At 39.6% G+C, this 15706-nt stretch overlaps 1 protein-coding gene across 8 annotated transcripts in view; it reads left to right on the forward strand.

Annotated features, from left to right (window-relative positions):
* The window catches only part of PCSK5 (proprotein convertase subtilisin/kexin type 5), a 465695-nt gene that overhangs the window by 27271 nt on the left and 422718 nt on the right, over positions 1-15706 (forward strand). For all 8 annotated transcript variants that reach the window (XR_010148685.1, XR_010148686.1, XM_016960969.4 and 5 more), the window contains exon 2: positions 13942-14046. Coding sequence is in view for 6 of the 8 variants with exons in the window: in XM_016960969.4 (XP_016816458.3) it covers positions 13942-14046 (105 nt within the window). In the remaining 2 variants the exon portion in view is untranslated. The remainder of the gene's footprint in view (positions 1-13941; positions 14047-15706) is intronic.

Raw genomic sequence — 15706 nt, forward strand, 5'->3', positions numbered from 1 at the left:
TGATGCCAATGCTGCTGGTCCAATGCTTCTGGCCCCAGGGCCACACTTTGAGAGCCACTGATTTATAGATTTTTATTACTTATTTCAAGACATTTATATTAGGTGTTGTATGGCTGATAGCACTTAGGAGACATCAAACTATATACACCTTCTCATCTTTGTTTCAAAATTACCAGCCATTTTTTTTCAGTTTACAGTAGTTCCAAATGACTCCATCATGTAGCATAATCGTTTGTATTTTGTTGTGACTAAGATGGTCATGTTAGTGGAAAGCAGCACTTTACTAGAAATGCTGAAATATTTCATTTATTTCATAAAAGGAAAGCTTTACATATTGCAAATGATTCTCAAGGTTGCTTTTTGCACTGTATAATTCCAAATGTTGATGTGGTTGCTATGACTTTAGGAAAGTTCTTTAATTGAATAACATCAATTTGATCATATATTTTAATCTAAACAAATAACTTCTTAATGTTTTGCCTTTCCTTTTGCATTACCTTTCCAACTAGCTCTCTTGATGACAGGGCTTTTCTCTGTAGAGTTAAAAATAATCAGGTTTATTGAGGTATCATTTGCATGCAGTGAAATTCACTGTACAATTCTGTACGTTTTGACAAATGCGTATGGTTGTATAGCCACCACCATAAGACACAGAAAAATTCCTTTGCCTCAAAAAATTCCTTAGTGCTGCTATGTGGTCAGCCTTTTGCCTCACCTCTCACCTCTCACCCTTGGCAGCTGCTAATGTGTGTTCTGGTGTACCTTGCCTTTCCAGAAGGTCATATAAATGGAATAATACAATAGGCAGCCCTCTGAGTTTTGCTTTTTCCTTTGTTGTAATGCATCTGAGATTCATCCTTGATTAATTAATCAGTAGTTTGCTCCTTTTTATTGATGAGCAGTATGACATTGTATGGATGTACCAGTTTATCTTTCCACCAGCTGTAGGGCATTGGGTTGTTTCCAGTTTTTGGTGATTGACTAAAGCTGCTCTAACAGTCATGTACAAGTTTTGGAGTGAACGTTAAGTTTCTATTTTTCTTGAGGAATATAATTAGGAGTAGGATTTCTGGGTTGTATGTTAAGTGAGTAATTTTATGTGAAACTGCCAAACTGTTTTCCAAGTATTCCCAACAATGTATGAGTGTTCCACTTACCCCACATCCTCAGCATCATTTGATATTGCCATTTTTTCCTTTTATTTTTATCTGATTTGATAGGTATTTATCTGTGATGTCTTTAATTAATACAACAAGCCAATAGCTGCCAACAGTGGCTGAACCTCAGGAACTATAAAAATAGGACCTATCCTTACATCTGGTTAGAAGCCTCACCCTCTGCCATTATCCACAGATGCTGCTGCTCTTCCCCTAGTCTGGGCCCACTTTTGTGGTCACCATGGTACAGGTGCTAACTCTGCCAGTCCTTAGAAGGACCCAGATGGGAACAAGTGAACAAAAAGCATCTCTGGGCTGGGTGTGGTGGCTCACGTCTGTAATCCCAGCACTTTGGGAAGCCGAGGTGGGTGGATCACCTGAGGTCATGAGTTCGAGACCAGCCTGGCCAACCTGGTGAAACCCCCGTCTCTACCAAAAAATACAAAAATTAGCTGGGTATGGTGGCACATGCCTGTAATCCCAACTACTTGGGAGGCTGGGGGAGGAGAATCACTTGAATGCGGGAGGCAAAGTTTGCAGTAAACCACTGCACTCCAGCCTGAGAGACAGAGTGAGACTCCGTCTCAAAAAAAAGAAACATCTCTGAACTGAACAGCCATTAGCAAAGATATAGGGGGAGCTTCTCCTCCTAATAGGGTTTTAAAACTCGGAGTGACAGGGTCATAAGCTGTCCCAAGCTAGTCTCTATCACATGTTTTTTGCTTTGTTTTGTTTTTTAAGAGGTGGGGGTCTCTCTCTGTCACCCAGGCTGGAGTGCTGTGGTGATCAGAGCTCAATGCAGCCTCAAACTCCTGGGCTCAAGCGATCCTCCTGCCTCGGCCTCCCAAAGTGCTAGAATCTATCACATACTTTTAATTTAATGCTCACATCTTCTCTACTCCAAATATTCTCCTTTAAGAATAAAATGGGTTATTTTAAATGCTATAAAGCTCAAGGCCAGGTGGTATGGGTCATGCCTGTAGTCCCAGCACTTTGGGAGGCCAAGCTGGGAGGATTGCCTGAGCTCAGGAGTTCAAGACCAGCCTAGGCAACATGACAAAACCCTGTCTCTACTAAAAATACAAAAACTAGTTGGGCATGGTGGCACACACCTGTAATCCCAGTTACTCTGGAGGCTGAGGCACAAGAATCGCTTGAACCTGGAAAGTGGAGGTTGCAGAGAGCCAAGATCGCACCACTGCACTATAGCCTGGGTGACAGAGTAAGACTCTGCCTCCAAAAAAATTAAAAAATAAAATAAAAAACAAATAAAAAATGCTATAGAGCTCAAAATAGCCTCTGTTTACCAGTATGAAAAAATACTGGCAATTCTGAATCTGATTATATCATACACATTCAAGTACATATTTTCTAAAAATTTTTTTGAGGGGAGAGAGAGTTTTTGGAATCATTAATGGAAGGCATAAAAGAATGAAACATGCCAGTTAACATTAGTTTTAAAATAAAAAAGTTGTTAGAGATTTTTTTCATTTAAGCTTATTTTAATTAACTAGATAGGAATATTTAAATGGAGATTGCAGGATTCAGGGTAAATGTTTCTATTTCTGCCGAATGAAATGGATGAATTAGAACAGTAGTTCTTCACCTTGGCTGCATATTAGAATCACCTAGATGTTTTCAAAAAGAAAAGTACCGATGCCCTAGCCTTAACTCAGACCCTTAAGTCAGAATCAGAATCTCTGGGGCAGGTGTGCAGGGGTCAGGGGATTGGTCCTTTGGCATTAGTACTTTTTAAAGTCCCCATATAATTCTAATGCCTAGACAACATTGAGCATGACTGGACCGAAAGCGAACATATACTGTTCTAGGCAGTAATTCTAGCAATGTTTTCACCTATAAAAATGTGTACTATTTTCTGTTTGTTTCCATCTATGTGGCAATGCTTCCGGTTCCCGAGATGATGGTACAGAAAAGAGTGAAGACCCCATTTTCAGACATATGTTCTTTCTCTCAGCCTCTCTTGGGTTCTCTGTTTCGTTTGTGTGTGTGTGTGTGTATGTGTGTGTGTATGGGAAATGTGTGTCTTAAAAACAGGTGGGATAGCTTAAATATTAAACAATAATCTCTGTAAGTCTCTCCAGAAATTACTTACAGATGGGTTTTGAAGAACTTTTCATAAGAATGGCTGACTATAAATAGCAGTAATAAATGCTCTTATCTGAGGACTAGAGTACATGGGTTATTTTATATTAAGGATATAATTACTCATTTTGGACAAAAATGGATTGAAGAAAATAAAAGCGTAATGTCATTTCCAGGTCATTCTTAAATAACTGTTATAAACATACTGTAAGTTGAATGTTGAACCCAGTCCTTATCTGTAGTGTGCTAATATGAAAATTTATTTGAGTACTCTTGGGAGAAATGTTCTAATTCAATAGAGGACATAGGTTTCAAACTCACAGTTGACACCATGGGGTTGGCAGAATCAAGTCAGGACATTATCCTCATGTCAACAGGGACTGTGTTTTGTTCACTCTATCTGCAGTGTCTTTGGATCATTGCTTGGCACATAGTACACACTCAGTTAATAGATGAATGTCTGATAGTCTGTAAAAGCATTAGTAGGGTACAAAAATGAAATTCAACATTCGACAGAAATATAGATTTCTATCATTTACATGTACATTTTAAAAATTAAAGTACAGACTGGAGGAGAACCAAGTTAAAAAGAGTTCCCAAGGATTATTTATTCTGCTAAAGTATTCTGATTTTAAGCTACTTTATTAGAAGTACATTGCCAAGGGAGGTCATGGTATCATGGACTCTATCCCAACTCCACCTTACCTGGAGTTGAGATGTGTTGTGTTCTAGGCTCCAGGATTTCTGGGGAGACATTACAGATGGCTTGTCTAGGGGAAGTAACCTGCAAAAGCTTGTTACATGAGAAAAAAAATGGAGAAACTTGGAGGTTTGGCCAGAAACAAGGAAGACCCAGTAGGGATGTGTTGGCTGTCTGCCATGTAGAAGAGGGATGATGCCATTGGGTTGTTGCCTTGAGTAGTCAGTGGACCTAGGCTAATTACTGGGAAGAACTTTTTAACAAATGGGCTGCCCAGAAAATGCAGCACCCTAGCCAATTGGAAGGAAGGATTTCTGCATCCAGTGGGGAAGGGCAGATTAAAATCTTATGAAGATGTTTTCCAACTCTGAGATTCTATGATTTGCTTTGAGGCAAATCTCATGTCCCTTGTGAATAGTTGGGCAGACCATCAGATTTACACTTGAACCTGGGAAAATCTGGTGCTTATTCAACTTGCTGTGTCTTAAGTTTCCTTGGTGAAAGTGTTGCATCTGTTTCTTACCTGCTCAGGATTCGTAATCAGATGTTTTTGATTACCTGCTAGTAAGGTAAACTACGAGGACTTAAATTCTTCTGTACTCTATTCAGGTGGCTTTAGAATAAAATAATGAGGCCTTATATTAGTGAGGGCGAGGAGGTGAGACAGGGTGGGGATACTATGTTAGTGTACCCGTAGAATTGAATGTGACTCTACAAAACCCTTTGAGTAAGTTTTAAATAAAATCAAGGTGTTGTGCCTGGAAAAAGCATAGATTTTTGGAGTCAGGCTGACCTGGTTTCAAATCCTGGCTTGGATACTTCTTCACTTGGGCATATTACTTAACTTCTTTTAGGTTTAGAGTCAGTTTCCTTGTCCATCAAATTAGAGTAATTCTCCTTCCTTTGGAGGGTTGTTGGGAAGATTAGACGTAACGTAGGGAAAGCATTCAGGAAGTGGGAATGTTTATTAGTAGTCATGTCAATTACACAGTGGCTTTGAATAGATAAGTCATTTACTAGTTCTATTTTTCTAGGCAGATTCCTTCATTTTGGGCTTCAGTTTGTTTTGAGAATTAAACAAGATCAAGATCATGTGAAAAAAAGTGCTTAGCAGAGTACCTATATTGCTGTAGCTATATTGGTATAACTATTTGGAAGCTGATAACCAAATACCCAAGGATTCCTAAAAGTTATGAAGAATAAAAAGGAACCAAATTCAAATAGTCTTTCTAGTTTAATTTCCTTTTCTTTTGGGTGTCTCCTGAGGTACTAGTTCTACCTTGTGTTAGGTTCCTATTGCTGCTGTAACAAATTACTACACAGTTAATGTCTTAAAACAATGCAAATTTATTAACTTGCAATTCTGGAGGCCAGAATTCCTAACCTAAAATTGAGATACTGGCAGAGCTGTGCTCCTTCAGGAGATTCTGGAGGAGACTTTGTTTCCTTGCTTTTTCCAGCTTCTAGAGGCTATCTGCATTCCTTGGCTTGTGGCCCCTTCTACCATCTTCAGAGCCAGCAGCATAGCATTTTCAAATCTTTCTCCAATCTCTGTTTCCATCTCTTTCTTTCTGACTTCTCCTTTGGTTATCACATCTCTTTCTCTAATTGCTGCTTCCTCTTTTCTTTATAAGGACCCTTGTGATGATATTAAACCCCATCTCAAGAGCCTTAACTTAATCACACCTGCAAAGTCTCTTTTGCCATAAAGGTAACATATTCATAGGTTCTGGAGGTTAGGGTGTAGACATTTGGTGGGGAGCACTAATCAGCCTACCACATACCTGCATTTCATAGAGATTAGATATCTGAAATCATAGAGATTATACATCTCTCCTTGAGCACCCTGATTTAAAAATATCTATACTGTAGTGATTTTGCTCTGAATTCATGCCCTCTAATGCCATTCTCTGAAGACCTCAAAGCTGAGTCTGAACCTGAAGGAATTTAGGAAGGAATCAAGGATACTCTGAATGATTGACTTGAAACTAAAATCTAAAAAAAAATAGCTTTTTTGTCATTGTGTGGCATTCTACTGCCTGTTGCAATAGCGTTTACGAATCTAGGTGTCAGGATGTTGTGCTTGTTTTGGAGTCAGGCTGACATGGTTTCAAATCCTGGCTTGGACACTTTGAGGTGAAGGTATACCTTAAAGATACTTTATTGCCGGCATGGAAACACTAATGTAAGTTCTCTGGGGTCAGCGGTATAACTAGGTATGAAGGCCAGGATTCTTGCCCCCGCCCCCCACTCCCAGAGAAAAGGAATGAGCTCTCTCTTACTCTTGGAGATACTTGGCAGTTCTCTTTTTGCATCTGCTCAAAGTAGATGGAAATATTCCTAGAAAATATCCCCTCTCTGTACAACTCTTAGAAATACAGCTTTCTGGACAGCGGTTGAGATCTCTGGGTAGCTGTAGTTTTAAGTTCATCCTTAGAAACTTTATATTTCGAACATCTTTTAGAGTAGTTAGGAGCATATGCTCTGGAACTAGGCTGCCCACCATCAACCTTAGCTTCATCCTTTAACTGTGTGGCCCTGGGCAGGTTCTTACACTCTGTGAACCTCTGCTTTCTCATGTGTAGACTAGGGATAATGATAACCTGCTAATACTGTTGTGAGGCGGCAGTGAAGTAATGGCTGGCTTGTACTCCATAAATATTAGCAGTTCATCAGATTGCTGCATTTCCTTGACTTTTGACTTACTATTTTAAAATTAATTCAATAGCCTTGTTATAAGTATGATTTTTGTTCAGTGATTTGAAGAAGTCATTAACTGTGATGGGATGAGGGAGGGGACTGAGAAATATAGACAGACTTTGATGATTATGTGGTTATTGGTGATACATTCTTAATTTCAGATATATTTTTATTCATTCCCCATGTATTTACTAAGCATAGAGCCTATGTTACATTATATGTCAGTGATTTACCCAAAAAGGGCTATAAAAGAATGAGCAGGAAACTTTCACTAAGGTTTAGAGACATGCCCACTGTTATTTTGAGTTCCTCAATGCCAGGGGCTATTCATTCATTGCTTTATTCTACTCATTTATTGAGTGTGCCTGGCACTGTTAATAGGAGGTGAGACTAATCCAGCAGTGAATAAAACAAAAATCTTTCCTTATGGGGCTAACATTCTAGTGGGGAAAGACCGACAATAAATGGGTCATGTCAAGAGAAATATATATGTTATATGGGGATAAGTGTTATGGAGAAAAATAAATCAGGGTATGGGATATGCCAGAGGGCCAACAGTAATTTTAAATTGGGTGGTCACAGAAAGCCTCCCTAAGAAGGTGGCCTTTGAGAAGTGAGGAAGTGTGAGTCCTGGAGATTTCTGGAGGAGCATTTCAGGCAGAAGGAAGGAGGTGCAAGGGCCCCAAGATTGGGAATGCTCTTGGTGACTAAGGAAGGGAATCGTGGCCTCCTCCTCATGGATTCTCCTTTGAATGTTATGGAGTTTAGAACACAGAAGGCAAGTAGTTACAATTATTTTAACATTCTCACATTTAGCCAAGTGCTAAGGAAGCATCACACTTAAATTTTAATGAAGAGAAAACAGTATCTCATCACTGCCTCTGTAACTTTCTGTCTAAATCAGAAATGAGTTTAACAAGTGGAAGTTTCAGACTTTTCAGTTTTGAGTATTGGGAAGAGGTTCGTCAACAAGAACAATGGTCTTGATGACTTGGTTCTCCCCCATCTCACCTGAGCAGGTAGGAACAAGTGTGAGCTGGCGGACACATTCCAGCTCCACATCATGGATTCTTTCATTTCCCAATTCTTTCATTTCCCCATTCTTTCATTCGTTCTTTCATTTCCCAATCGCTAAGTCAGTCTATGGATTGCAAAGAAATAACCAGAATTCAGAAAAGGGGAATTTATAACTTTTTTGAAATCATTGGTTATTGAGGTATAATTTACATATCCCAAATGCAGCCAGTCCTGTATATAGTTGGCTGAGTGTTGACAAATGTATATACCCAGTGATGTGCAGATAAGTAGTTAACTGGCTCTTTATGGAGAAAAGAAAGCCCTAATTTGTGACCTTTGCCAGTTTTTTGTGATGTAAATACTTCTATCCTTGTTGATGTTAAGTCATCAACCTGCTGTCACTTAATAGGGTGCTGGGAAAAGATGTATTTGGATGTTAGAAGGCGATGAGGAGGAGCTGTTTCCAGCACACACCTTTGCACTTTATGGGATTACCATAATCAAATGCAAAACATTCTCAGCATGGTTCTCCAGGCATCTCCCAGCCTGTTCCCACTCCACACCCAGGCTATCACTGATCTGTTTTCATTCACTATACAGTAGGTTTATCTGTCTTAGAATTTTATGTTAATGGAATCATATAGTATGCATGTTTTTGTGTTAACATATTTTGAAATGTATTCATGATTGACTGTTCCTCTTAATTGTTTCTCATTACTGGGTATCATTCTATTATATGCCATATGATCTTTATTTTATCCTGTTATATTCTATTTTATACTTTATGAAAATAAGTTATGGTACATGTAGTTTTTCATTCACCTATTGATGGACATTTGCATTGTTTCCAGTTTGGGGCTACTATTAAGAAAATTCTATGAACGTTTGTGTATGAGTTTTGTCTAGAAATAATGTTTTAATTTCTTTTGGGTAAATACCTAGAAACAAAATGCCTAGATCATGAGGAGAGTGTTTGTTTCATAAATGGCCAAATGGTTTTCCACAGACGTTGAACAATTTTATACTACTATTAGCAATATATGAGAATTCTCATGCCCCACAATCTCATTAAAACTTGGTATTGCCTGTCTTGTTAATGTTAGCCATTCTAGTGTGTGTGCAGTGCTATTATGATTTTAATTTTCATTCAAGCATCCTTTCATGTGCGTATTGGCCATTTGTATATCTTCTTTTGTGAAATGTCCATTCAAGCTTTTGCCCCTTTGGTTAATTTGTTTGTAGAATGGAGGCAAATAACTTTTCAAAAAGGAGGTACAGAATTTGGAGGAATCTATAAATTGAAGAAGGCAGGAGGGAAAACCAAGCAGAGAAGAAGCCCAAGAGAACTGACAGGTTCCTCAAGGTGGCCACAGTGCTGGTGACCCCAGTGCTTCATAACTAGGTGACCAACTGTCCCTATTTCAGCACTGAAAAATCCTGTGTCCCAGGAAATTCCTTAGTCTTGGGTAAACTGTCTGTGGGGGTTGGCTGGTCACCTTGCATAACTATGTACAAGGAAGCTGCAAACTCTGTGCAAGGAGTCATTAGACTGGTGAGGGGTTTCGCTGCATGCTCAGGTGAAGCTGCCAGTGGTGAATGATTTCTGAAAGGCCACACAGCTCCTCCTCAAGGGCAAAGCCAGTGTTAACACGTGGGTCTCAGCTGTCTGTTCAAAAGTCATCAGCTTGCTTGTGATATGAAAATTTAGGAACATTGGGAAGGTGTCCTCCTGCTGCTAGAAAAAAAAGTAAACCAAAAACTTTGGTGATTATTTTTTGAAATTACAGGCTCTGTGAACTCATTTATTTGGCTCAAGTTTTAATTTTTCTGATCAAATGCAGTTTTCCCTGAAAGAACTGAAACATTGAATCTTCCGGCCATTTATTAGTATAAAATAGTTTACAACGCCTTTCCTAAGAACACACTTTGGTTCTAGAAAGGATAGAGATAGGAAAATTCTGGGTGCAAGGGTGATGGGCTATCATTCAGGAAGAAAAAGCACAAAAACTTGACAGAATTAGGAAAAAGAGATGACATTCATTGACTTAGAGTTGTGTGTAGAGTTGTGTTAGTGTGTGACTGTACAGAAGAGGAGCTTTAGAGGGCTAAGAGTGAAGAAATTATTCTCTCTTTCCTTTATGTAGCTAGCTTTAAGGAAAAGGTTGGGCTTTGCACTATTTGCTATCGATTTTATACTTCATATACTCCTATTGTTTCTGATTTATTTATAAGATATCCCCATGTTAGTTATATATTGTTCCTTGTTTCAGTCCTTGCTGCTATTGAATAACGTAACCACAATCAGCTTTTGTTTTACATTACCCCAGAGAAGCTAGATGGAATGCCTGCTTATAGATAATATCACTGCTGTTTTCGTACACTGCCTTTCTTTTGAATAACTTCCAACATGTTGTGACATTTTTCTTCTTAATATTTATTAAATGCCCAACAGCATGTTGGTGCTGTTGAAAGAATATAAAAGATATTTCTCGTCAATAAGGGATATGCATATTAATAGATGAGAGATATAAACATGTTTTACATATATATATATATATAAAATCCTAGAAGGTGATAGATTATTTTGTTTGGATGGGGCAGAGTAACTGAACTAAGGCACTTTACGCTTTAGCTGTTATCTTGCAAACAAAATGAAAGAAAATAAAGGGTAGAGATGTCTCATCCCACAACTTTCAGAACCTTGGAAGAGTTGGTACTGCAATTAAGGTAGAACTAAACCATTTTTGCTGAAATTAGCCTTAATGTGATAATTCTTTTATACTCATACTAGAGATTTTGAGCTGTATGTAGCTCTACTGTATGTGGTTTCAGTAATTTAAGGATTCTGATATTTATTTATTTATTTATTTATGAGACGCAGTCTTGCTCTGTCACCAGGCTGGAGTGCAGTGGCACGATCTCGGCCCACTGCAACCTCCACCTCCCTGGTTTAAGCAATTCTCCTGCCTCGGCCTCCCGAGTAGCTGGGACTACAGGCGTGTACCACATGCCCAGCTAATTTTTGTATTTTTAGTAGAGATGGGGTTTCACCATGTTGGCCAGGATGGTCTTGATCTCTTCACCTCATGATCCCCCCACCTCAGCCTCCCAAAGTGATGGGATTACAGGCGTGAGCCGCCATGCCCAGCTGGATTCTGATTTTTAGGCCATTCATTCAGCAGTCTTTAATGAGATTCTATTCTGTGTTGAGCCATGCACTAGGAGCTGGGAATAAAATGGTGAGCAAAACAGATGTTTTCCTGTCTCAATGGAACATATGGGCTGATGGGGACACAGGCATTAAACCAGTATTTGTACTAATTAAGGTATAACTAGAGGTGCATATTCTTATGATTCTAATAATATGAGATGGTATAATTAATGACGCTGACCTTGCCTGGGGAGTTTTGGAAGACTTCCTACTTGAGACACAAACTATGAGGAAGAGGAGTTCAGCTGGAGAGGGTGGAGGTAGGGGAGGTGCCGCAGGTGGAGGGAGCAATGAGCTTGACACAGTCAAGGAATGGAAGGAAGGCCAGCATAGCTAGTGTATTAGTCCATTTTCATGCATCCAATAAAGACATACCCAAGACTGGACAATTTACAAAGGAAAGAGGTTTAATGGACTTACAGTTCCACGTAGCTGGGGAGGCCCCACAATCATGGAGGAGGGTGAAAGGCACGTCTCACATGACAGCAGACAAGAGAAGAGAATGAGGGCCAAGCGACAGGGGTTTCCCCTTATAAAACTGTCAGATCTCTTTTTTTTTTTAAGACAGAGTCTCACTCTGTTGCCCAGGCTGGAGTACAGTGGCACGATCTTGGCTCAGTGCAACCTCCGCCTCCCAGATTCAAGTGATTCTTCTGCCTCAGCCTCCTGAGTAGCTGGGATTACAGGCATGTGCTACCACGCCCAGCTAATTTTTGTATTTTTAGTAGAGACGGGGTTTCACCATGTTGGGCAGGTTGGTCTTGAACTTCTAACCTCAAGTGATCCAGCTATTTTGGCCTCCCAAAGTGCTAGGATTATAGGCATGAGCCACTGTGCCCAGCTGATGATCTCTTGAGACTTATTCACTACCGTGAGAACAGTATGGGGGAACCCACCCCATGATTCAGTTATCTCCCACTGGGTCCCTCCCACAACATGAGGGAATTATGGGAGCTACAATTCAAGATGAGATTTGGGTGGGGACGCAGCAAAACAATATCAGCCACAGTACAGAGAGAATGCTGGTGAGTGTGATTTGAGGTGAGGCCAGAGAGAGGCTGGGCCAGACCACACAGGCCCCTAGGTCGGAGGAGGAGAATGGTCTATTCAGTGAGTTAGATGAAGCGTACGGAATAGTTCCCTGGCATGGTGTGAATAAAAGTTTAATACAATATTATTATTCTGATTTACTTTTAAAAACTATATTATGAAATAGTATTAATTGTTGACTGATACTATTTATTTTAAGGGCAAAGGGAATCCACTAAAGGATTTTAGGCAGGGGTAGGCCATAGAACACAGCCAGATTTGTATTTTGAAAGCCTCATTCCAGCTACTGTATAGAAAACAGATATGAGAGGGGGTTGTTCTGTGACGATCTTCCTTACGGAAATTCTGTTTCTTTCCACGAGAACTACTGTATTTACCAAAGAGTGCTTTTGACAAAAGTTACAGGAGATGACAACTCTAAGCTTCTTGGGATTTTAAGGTTTTCTTGTAAAGGATTATGCAACCACTCCTGAATTCTACCCTTAGTCCTCTGGAATCTTAAAATGGGCCTGTAAAACCCTCCTTAAAACAGTCCTGGAGGCTGGGGCTGGCATCTGTGCCCTCTTCCTCATTGTTCACTGCTGCTTCAGAGTCCAGGATCATTGAGATGAGAGGCTTCCCCGCCTGCATTCCCCACTTGTTTTCAGAGTGCAGGATTTCATCTGTGTAGGTCAGAGCAGTTTCCACTTGAATAAAAAATGTGAGACTTAGACTTTGTTTCAAATCTTAATGATGAGACATTCAATTACTGTGTAAAGCCCTAGTGAGGACATGATTTCTAAATGGCACAGAAATTGAGTGGGATGGTGGTTGAGAACGTGATGAACAGAAGGGAAAGAGAAATAAACTTTTTATCTGGAAAAATTAACCTGGGCCAAGACTTTTTTTTTTTTAAATTAGGAAAGCTGAACTTTTGACTTGTCCCAACTGGAAAACATCCTGATGATAGTTATTATTTTAGGGCAGAGCCGTGGATGTCCTGGAGAAATAGCTACTATAGTATTTGCCCAAAGCATGTGAGTGTCAAAGAATGGAATCTGGGCACTGCAGTGGTCTTGGAAATTAACTAGCCCAAAGTCCAATTTTATAGAAAAGGAAAACAGAGACTTAGTGTATGTTATTTAGCTCTGGTGAGTGTCAGCTGGAATTAGAACCAAGCTCTTCTGTCTTCAATGCATAGTTCAATTTTCATTCTATGATCCACATTTTATAATTTGCTGAGAAAATATGGTTGGTTGAGGTTTTGCTAGTTTGCTTTCCCAAAGTGGACAGGGGCTTATTTTCAAAGCCATCCTAAACAGACCTAACTGAGGAAAGGTGTATGTAAATGAGGGGACTAGAATGTTAGAGAACTGGATAAGATAAAGTAGAACCAACTGTTTTTATACAGGAAGCTTAGCTGATAGGTAGGATGTATGTTTTTGTCTTGTTTTAGAAATTGCGATTTTACTTTTAGTTTTGCAATAAATGAATAAGCTATATATTTATACTGTCTACAGAAGTCAGAAACAAACGAAGTCATGTTATCTTTGTGAATGATCAATTGCTTAAGACATATTTCAAATTAACTGTATAAATAATCTAACAAGGTCCTTCATTGTACATTTCTCAGAGCAAACAAAATGCAATGTGTTTTTATAACTAGATAAGTATTTGATTTTTCCCCCTCTTTCCCACATTTGGGTATAGATTGATATAGAATTACTTAAAATGCTGCATATAAATTAAACATTAAAAGGAGATTTGGAGAGGCTAAGCTGCCCCATTATAATCTTCAGTTCCGCAGTCACTGCCTCAAGGACACTCCATTTCATATCACATGTCTTTCTTTTGAAAAGTGATCACCAAGGTTCAGGTAACATTTAAGCACAGCCAGCAGCTGCATAATTTATGGACCTTTTTTGTTTTGTGTTCCTTTTTAAATGAAAAACAGGAAAACAGAAGACGGTTTTCACACATTAATGTCTTTTTTTTGTTCTTTCCTTCCCACCCTTCCTTTGCAGATAGGGGCCCTGAAGGACTACTACCACTTCTACCATAGCAGGACGATTAAAAGGTCAGTTATCTCGAGCAGAGGGACCCACAGTTTCATTTCAATGGAACCAAAGGTAAGAAGAACCAGTTGCGTGGGGACCAAGAGGCAAAGCTTCTGCATTTTTCATTGGTAATAACACACTAGGGGCTGAGGACCAGCATGAAGGCTCAGATTTCTAGAACTGTCATATTATCCTTTGGTCTAGTGTCTATGCTTCCTCTTTAGATAAAACTAGGCAGTGGCTTGATTTTTATTGATCTGCCACTATCATCCCAGTTGTAGAGTAGCCCAGGGGTATCCATAGCTATGGGTTCTCATGGAGAAGTGAGAGGGGATAGGGAGTGGGGAAGACAGAGTTTGATTGAGAATGATTGAACTGTTAACAATACCATACTGTCTAGCTATTTGCATACAGATCTGAGGTTGTATGAGCTCCACAAAAGGAGGGGTTTCTTCCAGAACCCTTAGGTCAGGGGTACAGATCACCGTGAATCCTCATGATTTTACTTGGCATTGATAGACCCACACCATTGGCAGCCTCAGGACTAGACTGTGTCTGGAACAGGTGGGATACTGAACACAGAAAGGGGAGAAGCTGACTCCTGCTCTTGGGGCCTCATCAGGTATCTTTGTTGTGCCAAGTCCTTTTGGGTTTTCCAGACAACGTACCTCTGGGAGAGCCTAGAAGCAAGCATGCTATGCCTAGGTTCTCCCGTTTTAGAGAAGTGGAGCAGCTTTGAAATGGGAGATGGGAAGCTGAGGGGTGTCAGGGACAAACTAATAGCCAACAACTAAGACTCTGAGGTCGAGTTCAGTATCTGCCCTTATTAATTAAGTTGGTGGAAGGAATGGAGTTTTGACTGAGAACTAATTGGCCTCTCTGATGTGTCAAGTAAAGGGGAAGAGGGCGCATCTGTACCAACTTGCCCTAGTTCCTCTGTGGGCTCCCTGTGTATTATTGATTGTAGGGTGTTCTTGCTTTTTTCCCCTCCTTACGATTTGGGTTTGCCTTAAGAACTCATTTTCAAATAAATTGATAGATAAGCCCCTACCAGTGCGCATAGCAATCTCAGCTAGATATCCTCGAAAGTTATATTCCTTATAAAGCAAAAAGGCCCCTGTTTGAATTAATATGCAAATGAGGTTTGCAATATTTGCGTCTTGCCCTCAGTTATGTGCTGTAGTTAGCCTTGTTTAATTTTTTTCTGGAATATGTTCATGATTATGAAATTGTAACTTGGCTAGAAAAAGCACATACTTTCTATGTCCCTATTTTCTGTGGGTTATAGGAATATCCCCTAATACATTTTCATGGTCTGGATTACACATTTTTTCCTTTGTCACTATTCAGAATTGAATTTTTCTGGAAAGGCAGTCCATTTGGGACATTCATGAATTAGCTGCATTTTCAAAGCAAAGTCATATTTTTCATCTCAAACTTTTTTGAAGCTTTTCTTGAACTTTGGTAATTAAAACGACGCTAATTTCAGACCTCATGTACAAAATCAATGTGAATTTGAAAAACCAAGTACTAGTGGTTTGGGAAGTAAGAACAGAATGTTATGAGGCATTATTTTCATGATGAAGGATTTACTGAACATGGAGTTATTTCGATCCTTCTTGTTATCTTGGGGCATCTTGGTGTTTATTTCTTCTTATGTCAGTGCATCACATGGCTTATGCGTGATCCGACAGAGACCTTGTATGCTAGGACACATAGTACCTGGAATGCA

This window comes from Pan troglodytes, chromosome 11 (assembly GCF_028858775.2).
Source record: "Pan troglodytes isolate AG18354 chromosome 11, NHGRI_mPanTro3-v2.0_pri, whole genome shotgun sequence".
NCBI lineage: Eukaryota > Metazoa > Chordata > Mammalia > Primates > Hominidae > Pan > Pan troglodytes.